The following is a 17,039-nucleotide window of genomic DNA, read 5'->3' on the forward strand; positions in this document are numbered from 1 at the left end:
GTCAGCATTGAGCAGCGTGAAATGATTGCTTCTGAGCTGCAGGATAGTCTACGCCGGGCAATGAGCCTTTATCGATCCGTAAGTTAATTTATCAAGGATTTGATTTGGTTTTTTTAGCCAAGAAGCTGTAAAGAAATCTAGCAAGACATAGGCAGATGCGAGTATAAGAAGCCGATTCTGCGCCATATGTTCCTGTTGCTCAGAGCATAGGAAAAACCCATCCTTACGAAACACAACTAATCCGAGGGCTCCTTAATAACGGAAAGATGCAAACAACATTTCAACCATTGCTAAAAGTCCATCAGATTTTTTTCCCCTTTTTGCAATGATCACACTCACAACTTTTTGCACATTTGCAGTTTTTTGTTTTTTTTTAATTTTTTTATTTCTACAGCTCTTGGGCAACACAGAGGATCCCTGGATTAGCTCTATTCACATATTATTTCATCAATAACAGTAGAAAATGTTATGCATGTTTCATGATTTATTTTAGTTAGTTCGACATATATCATCATTTAAAACCAAAGTATGAGCAGGAATGAAATATTAAATGAAAAATATACAAGGAAGCATGAAGAGTCTTTAGTTACAAGCTTGTAGTGCGGGATCGTGCCTTATACATTGGGGGAGATGGACTGACGATCCTGCATCAAAATTCTATATAAACTTGAGTCACAATTCTGGAATTTGTGCCATGGGACACATTTGTTAAGGGGTTCACAAATGTTTTGCATCTCACTATTCACGTCTAGATAGCAGGAGAGGCTATAGGTTTTTAAGGCTGGGGCTACATGTTGGTTATCATTATGACCCCTACATCCTGGCTAAAGATTGCACAGGGAAGCAAAACATGTTAGTGCACGTACTGACATGGAAGTTACTGTGGATGTAGGAAGTTGTAACATGTTGGAATCTTTTTTTTATTTTCTCATTGATGAAGCTTTTGGGTCACAATGCAACTCCCCTGTCATTAACGTTATGCCAACAGTTGATGAAGCCAAACTTAGTGTGGCCACAGCCTAGAGTGCACCAAACTTACCAAAGGTTGTGCTCCATCTTTGTTGCTGTAAAAAGGAAACCACCTATGCCAAAACATGGTATCCATCCACAGACAGCTGTTTCGGGGTATTTGCCCCTCATCAGTGTGGAGTAGGAAACTGGCTAGTGGGAGCAATGCCTAGTAGAAGACTATATAGGTAAGGATGGTTGACCTTAGGGAGATCAACATCCAGCACCGCGGAGCACCATCACGTGTTTTCTCAACGCAGTGATTCCAGAGCAATGCCCCCTGGGAAATATGCAAAGCAAGGAAGCCGCGGAGACACCATCACATGTTTCTCAACGCTGGCAGGTAACTAGCCAGGTCTTTCACCGGGAAGGAAAATTCACGGGAAGAGCAGTCTCCAGTCAAGGAAGCCACCTATGTCAAACATGGTATCCATACACAGACAGCTGTTTCAGGGTATTTGCCCCTCATCAGTGTGGAGCAGGAAACTGCCAGCGTTGAGAAACATGTGATGGTGTCTCCGCGGCTTCCTTGCTTTGCATATTTCCTAGGGGGCATTGCTCTGGAATCACTGCGTTGAGAAAACACGTGATGGTGCTCTGCGGTGCTGGATGTTGATCTCCCTAAGGTCAACCATCCTTTTATATATATCTATATATATATATATAATATATACACAATATAATATAAATGTTGGCGGGAGCTACTCTATTAGCAGATTTCCACAATGTAATTTGAAGCCAGCATGCTGCAGGAGTTAAGGTACTGTCACACATAACAAGATCGCTAGCGAGATCGCTGCTGAGTCACGGTTTTGGTGACGCAGTAGCGATCCCGTTAGCGATCTCGTTATGTGTGACACCTACCAGCGATCAGGCCCCTGCTGTGAGATCTCTAGTCGTTGCAGAATGGTCCAGGCCATTTTCTTCAAAGGTGATGTCCTGCTGGGCAGGACACATCGCTGTGTTTGACACTGTGTGACAGGGTCACAGTGACTGCTGAGATCGTTATACAGGCTGTATTGTTCCTGCATCGCTGGTAAGATCTGACTGTGTGACATCTCACCTGCGACCTCCCAGCGACTTACCTGCGATCCCTATCAGGTCGCATCATTTTCGGGATCGCTTGTAAGTCGTTGTGTGTGACTGGGCCTTTAGAACAGAGACTTCAGCCCCGCCTGTTATCTGTCTTTTTTTTTTTGTTTACCTGCAATGTTAGCTTAAGCCTCTTATCTTGATAATTAGTGGGTCTCAGCAGAGTTGAATTGTAGTACGGCTCTACTCCATTCTGTCTTCTGTCTAAATTAGCACTTCTGTCTATGGAGATGTACACTGAAAGCCTGGTGAGGGCGGGAGAAGCACTGCCAGCTCTGTTACATGCAAAATCTCAAATTTTTCACTGTGTCAGAATGGCTGCAGCCACTAATCTAAGTGATACATAATTGAACTCAGGATCTCTTTGCCTACGTTATGCTGCTCTTAGATGAGGTAGCAAAAACCTGCTGACAGATTCCCTTTAATTGATTCAATTCGGTGGGTGTCTGGGATTTTTCAGTTGACCCCTCCCTCGACCACGTCACAGCTTAACACAAAGGAGTGTGTGAATTATGGATTCAATAGAAAGCATTGCTATGAGGCATATGTATTCTATTGCCTCCATGCCATACTCTATGTGCGTGCTCCCGTCTGCTGAGTTGTGCACTGTTCGGGGGTCTATTGAGCGATTAATGGGCTCCAACCAAAGTGAAGGCAATTAAATACCTGCTAAACATGAAAAGCCTAGCCAGTGTTTAGTTACTCCTTAACACTAGAAGTCCCAGGAATTTCGATCTCCATTGGGTTCCAATGGTAGAAATGTCAAATGACCCCTCTCTGGGACTTCTAGTGTTAATGGTACACCAACTTAGTCTAATAACTGCACAAGATTTATCATCCTGTGTGACATACTGTGATAAATTTGGTGTATTTTTAATCGAGTCTAGTCTAAAGCCCCCCATACATATTAGCAAGGTGTCGGCTGACTGATCTTTTTGGCTGACCCCAATCTCTCTGCACTTCGACTGAGTGCTCCTGTAATCCCCTGAGTGCTCATGTGGTTTCTGTAAGAGCTGCTGCCAGACATCTTTGGCAGCGGCTTATCTTCAAGGAGGACAAAAGGGTTGGCACTCAAAAATCCAATGTGTTTGATTCTTCTGCTCCGCTGACTGCATTTGTCAGAGGAGAGGGGAGGTTCTCACGTATTAAATTGTTAGATGGTCCCATTCGGCCGAATTTAGTCTGTTGTCTTTGGAGGCCTTAAGCTGTGTAACTATTGCACAGGATTAGTACATCCGCACCATCATCTATGACCAAAAAGCCAGATATAAAGCTTTTTTTAAATTGCAATCTTATGTCCTGTTCACCTTTTTCAGGTGACCACAGCCGGCCCAGCGGCAAACTTGGATCATGGCAAGATAGCAGGTCTCCTGTCCGAAACATTCGGCATGGTAAAGAGGGAGCTGGATTCCTTAAAAGATGCCGATCCTGAGCCTGAAATGCACGAAGACTCGTCTCCGCAGAAGGAGGATCACAAGGAAAAGCTTGAACCTTCAGCGTCGCGTGGGCCCCGGCAATTGGGTGACGATAAGACGCTCGCCCTCCGGCAGCAGTACTTGGAACTGTTACTCCAAGCAGTGGAAAAAAGGATGGACAAAAAACTTTAATTTACACAGAATGAACCTGTAGATTACATCATTGCTTACACAGGAGAGGGTTTTTTTGTTGTTTTTGTTTTTTTTTTAAGCCAAAAAATTATAGATACGAAAAAAAAAAAAGTAACTGTTAATCCTGTAAACCAGCAGCCGCGGCGGCCGTGGATCGGGGTTCTTGCAGCTCCTACAGAGCCGCAGCACTTCTCCTCTCTAGTTTTGTTTTGGCCCCGGGCCGAGAGTTCTGTTTCTGCTTTCGGTTACTCGCAGAGGCGCAGAACTTCTTCACCATTCACCATTAAACCTATGGCAGTATACAGGTTACCCACCTAGCCATATTGTGAGCTGGATATACATTCTTAGGGCTGGGAGTAGCTGACCCCCGTACACTACGACAAAGCCTTGAATAAGTATTATATTTGTGCATTATATATATATTTTAAATGATTGATTTTTAGCTTTAAATATTTGTGTTTTTTGTATGTTTGGTTTTCTTTGTTCCCTTTTTAGAGAAAAAAATTTTTTTTAACCGGGTTCTGTAGAAAGTCAAAGTTTCCAAGGGCTGGTATATGTGGACGCAGCGCAATTTAATCATAACACACCCCATGATGATTTGCACTTAATAGGACGGTAGTTGAGGAGGGGTAGAGGTGTAGCGTAGGGTAAGAGCACATCCCGGACCTCTTCTGCCGCACCGATCACCGCTTATGAACTGTCAAATTGGGTGTAGAAAAAGCCGTAATCAATCCCAAAATCCAGTCTATTTCCTTATAGCGTGAAGAACCTGTGCGGGTTTTATGCCTTGGCCGTCATGGGTTACATCTCACCTGTTGGAGCGCTGTCCGAAACCGCCGGTAAGCCCAGGATTATTGGTACCACATTGCAATAAACGTCCTATCTCGATAGCCGCCAATTCACGGAGCACACCGATGACCATACGATTGCTCCCGCTACTTGAAGCCTTATCTATATAATTACAGGACCCTGAGTAAAGAGTCCTCGTCCCCTGACTATGGCTGCTAGCGTAATTTGCCAATAATGGGTCTACTTTTATGATGATGCATCTTGCAAATAGGGAGCGTTTGTAAGTATGGTGTACTTGTATAGTCGCACTGTTCCTTCACGTTCCATTTCTATGGTTGCATCTTGTTTTTTTATGTAAAATACTGTACAGGTTAGGAGCCAATTTAAAGGGGTAGTATATGATCGGCTGTGGTCTTGCCCTGTGACCCCCTCTCCACCAGTCACTAGCTCAGCCATGCTAAGAAGGCACTGTACCCAATTCTACCCTTGTTGGCTCTTCTTGGCTCTTTTTGTGGGGCACACATAATCTAGCATTGACTCTTACAGGTCAATTTTGCAGCCTCTGGAGAAAGCCTAAGTAGAGCCTACAAAAAATCTAGTGATTGAAGGAGCTTCTCGGGATAGACATTCGTGGCTTATCACTAGGATACAACGTCATATTTGGAGACAATTTTTGCAAATTTTTTTTAAGCGTTTTGAGATTTGGAGAAGGATTTGAAGAGTTTCCACTCCTAAAAAAACCCCTCTGTGTGCAAATTCCTGTTGTCAGGCTCAGGGGATTTGTCAAGCTTTGCCAATCTCTAGTTCTGTCCCGGCATTTTGTACTTAATCCCCTATATGCAGTGTTTACACGTGGTCATTTCCAGTCTTGGCATCTGTGAGGACTCAAGACTGTGACCTGAAAAGTGCTTGAATCCGTGTCAACGGAGACCAATCCAATCTGATTCGCTGTAAAGCGAGCCCTCCTGTTAGTTACATTTTCACGGCACAGGGCGGAGGTATTGTGCGCATCTAACCCTTCAAGATGTTAGCTTTTTTTTCTTTCTAGTAGAGTAAAGTAAGTTGTTGATGGTATTTTTAAGTGTTTTTTAATTTGATAGTAGAGAAGCGTGTGCGGTTATTACTGCAGGGAAACACTTTTTGAGTTTTAGCAGCTGCAGGGTTGTTTTTTTTTCCTTTTTTTTTTTGCCTTTCCTTTTTTTCTTCATTTTTTTTTTTCCTTTTTTTTCCTTTTTCCTTTTTCTTTACTTTTTCCCTTTTTTTTTTTCCTTTTTTTTTCCTTTTTTTTCTTTTCTTTTTTTATCCTCTTTGTTGTTTTTTTTTTTTTCCTTGTTTTGTCTTTGTTTTTTACCCTTGTTTTTTTTTTCGTTTTAATGATTCTGCTATACCTGCAAATAGTATCTGCGCATCCTCTGGTGGGTGGTAGACTGAGGCTGGTCCTCTGACAGCAGAAACAAGAAAGTTAAAATGTTTTATGAAAGTTAGTTGTTTTTTTTTCCATTAAGACACAAGTTGGTTTAAGCTGATAGAAAAAAAAATACATATTGTATGAGAAGTCGTCTGCGGAGCTGTTGTGACGCGGTGATGGGCATGTGGTTATAGACACATATAGTTAGGAAAGGGCTTGCGTTTTATTCTGTACCTCCGTATTTCAGGTGACTACTGATGTCCTCATGGGTGTTTTTAGGCTTTTCAGCTATGCATTTACCTCCCTTCACAAGCTGTGCCGCCGGATGGTCCCGACATTGGTGCCTACATTATAGCGGCTAGGAGTCCACACCATAGACAGTGAGAAACGGAGCCCAATTTACGGTTTGTTTTGTTTTTGTTTTTTTTTCTTTTTTACCTGAAACTTAGTTTACAATTGCCCTGATTTTGTCAGGAAACTGAGCCATTTTTTTGTAAATACTAATCCTCTCACCCTCTATCTCCAGCCGCACAGGCTGGGCACGTCAGTGGCATTTCGGTCTTTTCTTGACTTTTTTCCAGATCTTGTGACCTTTCACAAAAGGAAGGTGCCATCAGAGGAGACCCTGTATTGTAACTACCCCCCACTGGTTCCAATCTCTGACACATTTCTACATCTTCTGTTGGAGAATTTGGATGATCTGAAGGCTCTTGACAAGCTTCCAAAAACATAGAGGTGCTTCAGACTGGGTTCACACATTGCCATTTTCTGCAACTAAAATCCGCAGCTTTTTACAGGACCCCGATAAAGTGAATGTGTTTTTTTTTTTCTTTTTTGTTTGTTTTGGGTTTTTTTTTCTGTGCAGAATCTTTGATGGAAAAAATATACAGTATATAATATAACTTTATTATCCAAAGTAGGTTGGTTTGTGTTGCAGAAATGCAATCTTTTGAGGCAGATAATACCCATTCATTTCAATTCGAACCCTAAATCTGCAGCTTAACCTTCCGGCCTGGTATTCTTTTGTAGCAATATTTTATGTGCGTTTTTGCAATAATAATCCATGAATGTGTGGGGAAAATATGCACGGATTTTAGATACAGAAATGCTGCAGATTTCCATTTTAGTAATCTGCACATAAATTTGCACCAAACCTGCAATGTGTGAACGTAGCCTAGCAGTCCAATTTAGATAGGCATCTGCATGTCTCCAAACTAATGCGCCCAGGATTATTGGCACCTTCTAATGGGTCTTTGTGAGGGTTTTTCTAAGCTGCATTAAAGGGGACCTGCCATGTATAAAAAAAAAAAATGCTATTAACCTGCAGATATGGGGTTAATCTGCAGGTTAATAGTGTTCTGAATGTGCCTGGCGCCGGCACATTACACCCTGCTGCCTGGAGGAAATTAATTTTAATCCTCCTGGCAGCATTTGGGTTACAGTCACGGGCGGCTCTGTGTATGTGACAGCCCTGTGCGCTGTGACCACCTCCCTGACGGGCTGACAACTGCTTATCATTAGCTGTCAGTCAGTGCAGTTACAGCCGCTACTCTCCATACACAGAGTCGCCCCCATGACTGAAACCCGAACGCTGCCAGGAGGATTAAAGTTAATTTCCTCCCAGCAGTGGAGTTTAATGTGCTGGCGCCGGGCAGGTTCAGAACACTATTAACCTGCAGCTTAATAGTATTTTTTCACGTGACCGGTTCCCTTTAAGGTGAATTTTCTTACATTTAGGGAATTGGTCCTTGAGATCAGATATCTATGGGGCAACCCATTGTCTTACATGCAGCATTAAAGTAGAAGAACATGATCGGTTGCTTAAAGGGGTAATCCGGAACGTTTGTTTTTAGTATGGGGCTAATAACTTATTGGCATCTATCACTAACTACCTGTTCTCCCTACTCAGGAGGCAATTCTCCGGCTTCATTTGACCTCATGTCGACAGGGCAAACGTTTTCATTCCGTTCTGCTCTGACGACTGGAAGACACTGCCGAAATCACGCTGATCGAGAACTTGCTCAACCGAACGCAGCGGGTAGCCGGCTGTCAGTCACCATGAGATTGGCAGCGACGCCTCTTCGATAGAGTAAGAGAAGAAGCTGCTCTTTCGACATGAGGCCAAATGAAGCTGGAGAGCCCCCGCCGGGGCTAGGAGAGAGCAGTGCCGGGTGGCAACTTTCTGCCGGTAAATTATTAGTCCCATAACGTAAAAATCCCAAAGTCTCGTATATCCCCTTTATCATCCCTTCATCGGTCATCCGTCTCACTGGTTCGTCTAAACTAGACCGCTGACGTTACCCATAACTAACAGTAGATGGAAAACCGTGTCTTAATCCCTATGGGTTCCATCCGGTTTTATACTTTAATATACGGGGCATGGGTGGGGGATAGTTTTTTTTTAAATGCTTTTTTAAAATCAGTCGGAGCAATTGTTACATTTGTGTTTTTTTGCACTGTGACTTGCCTCTTTCTCACATTTACGAGGAAGATCGGGCTGTTTTTTTAAATGTTCCTTTGTATTTCATGTCTTAAACTCAATAAAAGTGTGAATCTTTTAGAACTTTGTTATCATAAAAATGTCAAAAATGTCTCTTCATGCACACATGCCTCTTAATGGTAATGTAAAAGTAAAAAAATCGAAAAAAACAAAACAACCGTACTTCTGACTTTGGCATCAGTCAGCGATTTAGGCACCATTTTTTCACTCCATGCAGCTTGGATTAAAGGTAATTGAAGTTTTAAAAAAATAAAAATTTTGAGATGTCAGACGTTTTTGATTGGTTGGGGTCTTGGCGTTGAGACCCCATTGATCATTGAAATGAGAGGGGTGGGGAGAATTGTGCAGATAATCTGTCACGGCGGTCTCTCTGCATTATAAGGCCCTGGGCCCACACTGCGTATTTTGACACAGATTTTCAGAAATCTGCAGCAAAATCTGCATGTCCAATGTGAAGCCAGCAAAGTCTATGAGAATTCAGAAGTGCTGTGCCCACGTTAAGTATTTTTCCTTTGCATATTTGGTGCAGATTTCTTTTTTTCTGCAGCAAAGACGCAAGGGAAAAATAAGCAACGTGGGCACAGCACTTCTGAATTCTCATAGACTTTGCTGGCTTCACATTGGACATGCAGATATTGCTGTAGATTTTTGAAAATGCGCATCAAAACTACACAGCATGGGCACTGGGCCTAAGACTAGTGACAGATTCAGGACAAGAGTCATTTCCATGCTTGACGCGTCGTTCATTTTCAAAATGTCGGTCCTCCTTCTGTGCTCCGGTTGTTCATCGTTCCTGAGGCAGTACACATCGCTACGTGTGACACCCCGGGAACGACGAACACAGCTTACCTGCGTCCTCCGGCAATGCGGAAGGAAGGAGGTGGGCGGGATGTTACGTCCCGCTCATCTCCAACCCTCTGCTTTTATTGGCTGGCCGCTGTGTGATGTCGCTGTGACGCCGAACGTCCCTCCCCCTTAAGAAAGAGGATGTTCGCCGCCCACAGCGACGTCGTCCGGGAGGTAAGTGCGTGCGACGGAGGATTAAAGACTTTGTGCGCCATGGCCAACTAATTGCCCGTGACGCACAAACGACGGGGGCGGGTACGATAGCTCGTGCGATCGCACGATAGATCGTCCTGTGTGACGCCGGCCTTAGACCTCGGTTCCACTTGTACATAGCTTCCAATGTGAGAGAACCGGAAACGATATGCTAATGACCCTCTGCTGCAAGCGTCACCCGAGGGTCATGCGACTGATCTGATCTTGCGATCGTATCACAGCTGCGGAGAAGAGGGAGCATTTTCTCCCATCTCCTCCCTGACCTGTCTCTGCGTACATCGCACTGCAGTCGGATGACATGCGAGTACAGTGCGATGTTTCACGCGCTCCCATAGACTTGTATGGGGGTGTGTGTGAGCTGAGAATCGCTGCCAAACGCAGCATGCTGGGATTCATTTCCCATTCCAATATGGCATGAGAAAGTAATCGTAGATGGACACTGCCCCATAGTTTTGCATTGCTGCGAGCGCAAGCTGGTGTTTTATCAGATTGCAATCATCCGTGCAAAATGCAAGTGGAACCAAGGCCATACAGGGGTGTTCCCATCTTCAAGATCCTATCCCAATATGTAGTAGGTGTAATAATAAGAATATGAGCTAATACCACCAATTAGAAATGTAGTATATTTCTTCTGATTAGCCATATCTCTTACCTAATGTGCAGGGCATTGCAGCTCGGGATCCATGGTTACAATCACTCATATAGTGACAGTTAGTTGCTTGTGGCTGTAACCATGGATACTTAAGCTGCAATGCCCTGCACATGCGGTAAGGCCGGTTTCACACATCCGGCTTTTCGCCGGTTTGCCGGATCCGGCGCTCTCCCGTACAGACAATACAGTACAGTGACAGCGCTGTAACTTCCGGGTCACATGCGCCGGTCACATGACAGCATGTGACCGGCGCTTGTTGCGCTGTCACTGTACTGTAGTCACTGTATGGGAGAGCGCCGGATCCGGCAAACCGGCTTTTCAGCTCTGGCAAAAATGAAGAGATCACTGCAAAATTGTCATTTTTTTCTGATTTTTTTTCTTTATATTTTTGAGTAAAATGTAAATTGTTCTCTTAGGCTGCTTTCACACCTCCGGTTTTAGCAGAGCCGGCCAATCCGGATCTAAAACCTATGCAACGGATGCAGCGACAATACCGCATCCTTTGTATAAGTTGTTTACATGCGGCCCGTCCGGTTTTTGCCGCTTGCGGTACTGAGCATGCGCAGTGGAAAAAAACGCATGCGGCGGTCGGATGCGGTTTTTGCCGCAGGACAACGCATGCGGCGTCCATAGGCATGCATTGCAAATCGCGCTGCATCGGTCGGATGCGGCTAAATCTGCCGCATGCGTCAAAAACCGGACGGAACGCAAGCCCATGCGGCACAATACGGCACTAATGTAAGTCTATGCAAAAAAAACGCAACCGGCGGCAAAAAAAAAACTGTTGCGCTTTTTCTGCAAAGCGCCGGATTGTGCCGCACTGGAAAAAACAGATGTGTGAAAGAAGCCTTATTCTATAAACTACTGACAACGTCTCCGAATTTCCAAGCAATACATTTTGTATTTATTTTCTGAAAGTGAGAAATGGTGAAAATAACAAATCAATGCACATTGCTTTCACACCTCAAATAATGCAAAGAAAACAAGTTCATAATCATTTAGACACAACTATACTAATAATGTTTTACCTCAGGAAGACTCAGAAATCAATATTTTGTGGAATAACCATGATGTTTAATCCCAGCTTTCATGCGTCTTGTCTACTTTCCACCAGTCTGTCACACTGCTTTTGGGTGACCTTATGCCACTCCTTGTGCACAAATGTCAGCAGTTCTTCTTTGTTTGATGGCTTGTGACTATCCACCTTCCTCTTGATTACATTCCAGAGGTTTTCAGTGGGGTTCAGGTCTGGAGATTGGGATGGCCATGACAGAGTTTTAATGGGGTGGTCCTTCATCCACACATTGATTGACCTAGCTGTGTGGCACGGCGCATTGTCCTGCTGGAACATTAAAGGGAACCAATCATCAGGATTTTCGTGTATAAGCTGCAGCCAGTGCAGTACTGGCACTATCATGCACAGTGTGTACATACCATCAGGGGGCAGCTCGGGTGTTTAGGCAGTGAAATTCATCTTTATAAAGTTTGAAATTTCGTGCACTTTTTGATTGACGTGTGCACCTCTGCAGATAATGTCCGGGCGGGTTATGCAGGAGTTCCCCACCCCCCCACCAGCCTGTTCCTCCCTCTCTCCTGATGTCCGGGCGGATTATGCACGTGTTCCCCGCCCCCCGCGCCGCCTGTTCCTCCCTCCCTCCCTCTGGCTGTATGTAAATATCTAATCTTCAGAAACATGGCGCCGGAGTGGGCCTCTGCGCTTCGCGCTTATCTCCGGCGCCATGTTTCTGAACCCCTATCACACAGCTTGGTGTTAGAGGGCGGCGCATGCGCCCTCGCTCCTTCAGATCCCGTTGTGACCGCAGGAGCGAGCGCGATCACAACAGGACTGCAGAACAGGTGATCGGAGGACGCGATTACCTGCTGCTCCTGTATCGTGCCGCCCCAGGACACCGGGCCAACACACCAGCCGGTGGGACATCGCTGTGGCGCCGCCCTCTCAGACACCAAGTTGTGTAATGCGGGGGCTTCAGAAACATGGCGCCGGAGATAAGCGCTATGCGCAGAGGCCCACTCCGGCGCCATGTTTCTGAAGATTAGATATTTACATACAGCCAGAGGGAGGGAGGGAGGAACAGGCGGCGCGGGGGGGCGGGGAACACGTGCATAACCCGCCCGGACATCAGGAGAGAGGGAGGAACAGGCTGGTGGGGGGCGGGGAACTCCTGCATAACCCGCCCGGACATTATCTGCAGAGGTGCACATGTCAATCAAAAAGTGCACGAAATTTCAAACTTTATAAAGATGAATTTCACTGCCTAAACACCCGAGCTGCCCCCTGATGGTATGTACACACTGTGCATGATAGTGCCAGTACTGCACTGGCTGCAGCTTATACACGAAAATCCTGATGATTGGTTCCCTTTAAGCTTTACATGACTTGAGCCCTGCCTCTAGGAGCCTGTTACCAACTGTTCTTTTTGTGCACTTCACCCCAGCTGCCATGTGCCATTTTTTTTTGTAGGTCACTGTCATGGCCAGCCTGATCTCCAGACCTGAACCCCACTGAAAACATCTGGAATGTAAGCAAGAGGAAGATGGATAGTCACAAGCCATCAAACAAAGAAGAACTGCTGACATTTGTGCACAAGGAGTGGCATAAGGTCACTCAAAAGCAGTGTGAAAGACTGGTGGAAAGCAGCCAAGACGCATGAAAGCTGGGATTAAAAATCATGGTTATTCCACAAAATATTGATTTCTGAATCTTCCTGAGGTAAAACATTATTAGTATTGTTGTTTGTAAATGATTATGAACTTGTTTTCTTTGCATTATTTGAGGTGTGAAAGCAATGTGCATTGTTTTTGTTATTTTGACCATTTCTCATTTTCAGAAAATAAATATAAAATGTATTGCTTGGAAATTTGGAGACGTCAGAAGTTTAACAATTTACATTTCACTCAAAAATAGAAAAAGAGAAAAACTGACAATTTTGCAGTGGTCTCTTAATTTTTGGCAGAGCTGTAGAAGCAACAGATCTCTTGTTTTGCTTTGCGTTTTGTCAGCGATAATTACACTTGCGTTTCCTATTTTAGCTAATGTACTGCAATACTAGGAGAGACCAGCAGGTGGCGCTGCCCGACACTATAGCACACAGCGCGGTGGCGTCTAGTCTAGGTAAGTGACTGGCGCCGTATTTCCAGTCTGTGACCGTACGAGCATTTCACAGACCCTTTTTCGAATTGGGACAATCCCTTTAACAACATGGTCTTTTTTTTTTAAATATTTTTATTTTCTGTCACATTTCAAAAGTCCTAACTTTTATTATTTTTGTTGTGGACGCAGTCATATGTGGGAGTGTAGTTTTGTATTTTTGCAGCAGCGTAATTTTTAGTGGTGGCGTTTTGAGTGTGTGTGTAGAATTTGTGTATTAAAGAAGTTGTGTGATGACCAGTCTTTGGGATGGGGTGCGGCACATCATTGTCTATTCTAATCAATATTGGGTGGATGTGCAGCGCCCGACTGCGGACACTACTGCACTGAAATAGTATTTTCGTCCACCTGCTGATCGGAAGTGGTGTGGGGTGTCAGACCCCCACTGATCAGACTCTGATGACCAATCCTAAGGATAGGCCGACTATGTAAAAGTAATGGATAACCTTGTTAAAAGGCTTTTCTAGAACTCTTAAAGGGACCCTGTCAGGTCCCATATATGTTCTGACCTAAAAGCAGGGCGATGTGTGGCCTAGAAACCCCTTCCCACCCATCCCTGTGTTGTAATTTTATGTAACATGAATGTATAAAAATGTTTTATAACTTATGTGTACCCTATGTAAATGATCAGAGGATCTAGCCCCATGGGCGTCGCATTGCACCATGGACGTTTGCATGCGTTCCGTGGTATCACACCCCTGAGGGCATTATCCCATGGATTTATATGAGCGACGTCCGTGTCGCTCCTTGAGATTCCGCGCATGCGAGCTTACCATTCCCGCAGCCTTGTTATCCGGATGCTAGCTTCTCTGCTTCAGATGCGCTCTGCATATAGTCGGAGCCACAGGAGTCTTCTGAGCATGTGCAGAGCGCATCTGAAGACGAGAAGCAAGCACCCGGATAACAAGGCTGTGGGAATGGTAAGCGCGCATGCGCGGGATCTCAAGGAGGGACGGGGACATCGCTCATGTAAATTTATGGTATTATGCCCACAGGGCCGTGATACCACAGAACGCATGCAAACGCCCACAGGGCCGTGATACCACAGAACGCATGCGAACGCCCACAGGGCCGTGATACCACAGAACGCATGCAAACGCCCACAGGGCCGTGATACCACAGAACGCATGCAAACGCCCACAGGGCCGTGATACCACAGAACGCATGCAAACGCCCACAGGGCCGTGATACCACAGAACGCATGCAAACGCCCACAGGGCCGTGATACCACAGAACGCATGCAAACGCCCACAGGGCCGTGATACCACAAAACGCATGCAAACGCCCACAGGGCCGTGATACCACAGAACGCATGCAAACGCCCACAGGGCGATGCAACGCCCAGGGAACTAGACCCTCTGATCATTTACATAGGGAACATGTAAGTAATAAAATATATTTTTTTATACATTCATATTACACAATATTACAACATGGGGATGGGTAGGAAAGGGTTACTAGGCCACACATCACCCTGCTTGTAGGTTAGAACGCATATGGGACCTGACAGGTTCCCTTTAACATTGAGGGCTAATACTTAGGATAGGTGACCTATATTAAAGTCCCAGATAACCCTTTTAATGTTAACCCTTTATAGGGGCAAAGGAGAAAAAAAATGAAAATGCTGCATAGTGGTCTTGGTTAGCTGAAGATTTCCTGCAGATGTTTAGCTCGGGGACACTCGCCGTGCGACATTTCAGGTCTTTTTAGCCTGTGGTATAAATAATGTGCGGTATTTACGTTTTTCATCTCCGCAGATCTACATGGAACGGCCGGTGTCCCGTGCCTGGAAGAGCCGCCGCCTCCGCTGCAGTTTCACAGGGAATGGTTGTGTCCAAACAGACCGTGCATTATCCGCAATGCCCTCACCCACTGGCCCGCGCTGCATAAGTGGACCTTAGATTACTTCCGGTACGGGAGCTGTAGTTCTTATAGATCTCAGGTAGCGGTGATATTTCTACCTTTTTTGTGTAGTGATAACTTTGGCTAACTCCGATAAAGTGAAAAATAACATATAACCGTCTGATCTTCCGCTGCTTCCACTATCCAGACCCGGCCGACACCTTCCTTCCTCTAGTAGCCCCTCCTAGATGACATGTTGGTGTCACTGTAGAATGGTGAGTGACAGCAGTGGAAGTATCGCCTGAGTCATGGCCATTACGAATGAACAGAAACCTTTAGACAGACAATGAGACCCTTTGTTATAGTTATTTTATTGTTTACATTTATTTTTAAACATGTCTTAGCTCAGAATTCACTCTTAAATAAGGGTTCTCATAGAAATACATTTATATTACTGACTGCAATGTGGGGGGTTTTGGGGGGGTTATTTTACCCTTCAGAAAATGTAATAAGTGCCCATAGTGCTGATATTTTCTAGTATGTTTGGTGCTCCTTCCTTAAATACCTTTGGTTACACTATATACTGTATTTTGCAGACTATAAGACTCTTCTTTTTTTCCTCCAAATTTTAGAGGGGTGCGTCTTATTGTCTGGATGTACATGGCTGTAGAGGGGGCGTAGGAGGAGACAGAAGTAGGGTCACAAGAGGCAGGAACCATGGCTGATGTTTAACAATGTGCCCGCTATTGAAGAGAATGAATATTCACTGCTCCCCACACCCATAATCCCACCCTCATGTTGGCATTGAAGCCGCTGATGAGAGGTGGGTGGGATTATGGGCGCTGGGAGCAGTGAATATTCATTCTCTTTAATGGAAGCACACATGTTCACCCAGCCGACGGCTTCCTGCAGTGGATGGATTATCACGTGTAACCGTTATTAAAAAGAATGAATATTCACTGCTCCCAATGGCTACAGTCCCAGGCGTGAGTAGAAGTGAATATTCCAGCAGTTGTTGTTTTGCGTGAAACTGTGGGCGCATGGCTTAATGTGATGTGCTGCCCGGCGCTTACATTCTGGAGTCATGCTGCACACCAGGAAGAGTGGAGGGAAGGTGAGTAGAATTGTTTTATTTTTTTTATGTGTGCAGTGTGATAGGAGGCATATATACCAAGATGGGCCCATGATGGAGATCATACATATCAGGATGGGCATTATATACACCAGGATGGGGACACTAGTACAGAATTGGGGGACATTCCCCTCATAACAGTCTTAGCAGCAGATCCCCTTCATAACAGTGCATCATGATCACATTTTTTGCTTCAATTTTTTTTTTCTTCTATTTTCCTCCTCGAAAACCTAAGGGTCATCTTATGGTCTGCAAAATACAGTACATCAAATCTAGACTCCATGTCATTATCTTCTTGTTGTTGTTCTTTTTTTTTTCTTTGTTTTTGTTTTGTGCTGCAATGTTTTGTTAACTCTACAGATTGGGTTTTGAAGACTATGTAAGGAGTGAGGCACTAGGTAAGGTGATGGGTTGGGGTTCGCCAGTGGAGGTGTTTTTGTTTTTTTTGACCCATCAGTTTTGGTGTGATAAGAAATGTAGACACATAGACCCCGATTCATCAAGACTAAAGTGCTAAAGTCTTGATGAAGAGCGCCCCTAATTCATTCATCATTTGCAGGTTTTGTTTTTTTGCGACGTTCCTTTTTTTGTCTGGTAGTCTCCTCCATCGCTACTTTTTGTGGCAAATTTCTTCAAAATGGTTCACGCGCAAAATCAAAAATGCTCCTATTTTTATCTTTTTTTTTTTCTTTGCACCTTTTTAGCGCAAATATTCTGCACAATACTTTAAAATGTCACGCATTCGTGTTCAACAATGCAAAAATAAAATTAGGTTTTTTTG

General features: G+C 44.6%; 2 protein-coding genes across 2 annotated transcripts in view; both read left to right on the top strand.

Moving 5' to 3' along the window:
* LOC142250705 (mitogen-activated protein kinase-binding protein 1-like) lies at nucleotides 1–4,881 on the top strand. The gene is made up of 2 exons (XM_075322903.1): nucleotides 1–78; nucleotides 3,417–4,881. The coding sequence occupies exons 1-2, from the start codon at nucleotides 22–24 to the stop codon at nucleotides 3,705–3,707; spliced, it is 348 nt and encodes a 115-aa protein (XP_075179018.1). The 5' UTR covers nucleotides 1–21; the 3' UTR covers nucleotides 3,708–4,881.
* Nucleotides 4,504–17,039, top strand: part of LOC142251882 (bifunctional peptidase and (3S)-lysyl hydroxylase Jmjd7-like) — a 24,771-nt gene continuing 12,235 nt past the window's right edge. Inside the window, exon 1 of the mRNA XM_075324931.1 lies at nucleotides 4,504–4,546. Coding sequence (XP_075181046.1) covers nucleotides 4,504–4,546 — 43 coding nt within the window. The remainder of the gene's footprint in view (nucleotides 4,547–17,039) is intronic.

The sequence above is a fragment of the Anomaloglossus baeobatrachus genome, chromosome 9 (assembly GCF_048569485.1).
Source record: "Anomaloglossus baeobatrachus isolate aAnoBae1 chromosome 9, aAnoBae1.hap1, whole genome shotgun sequence".
In the NCBI taxonomy this organism is placed as follows: Eukaryota; Metazoa; Chordata; class Amphibia; order Anura; family Aromobatidae; genus Anomaloglossus; species Anomaloglossus baeobatrachus.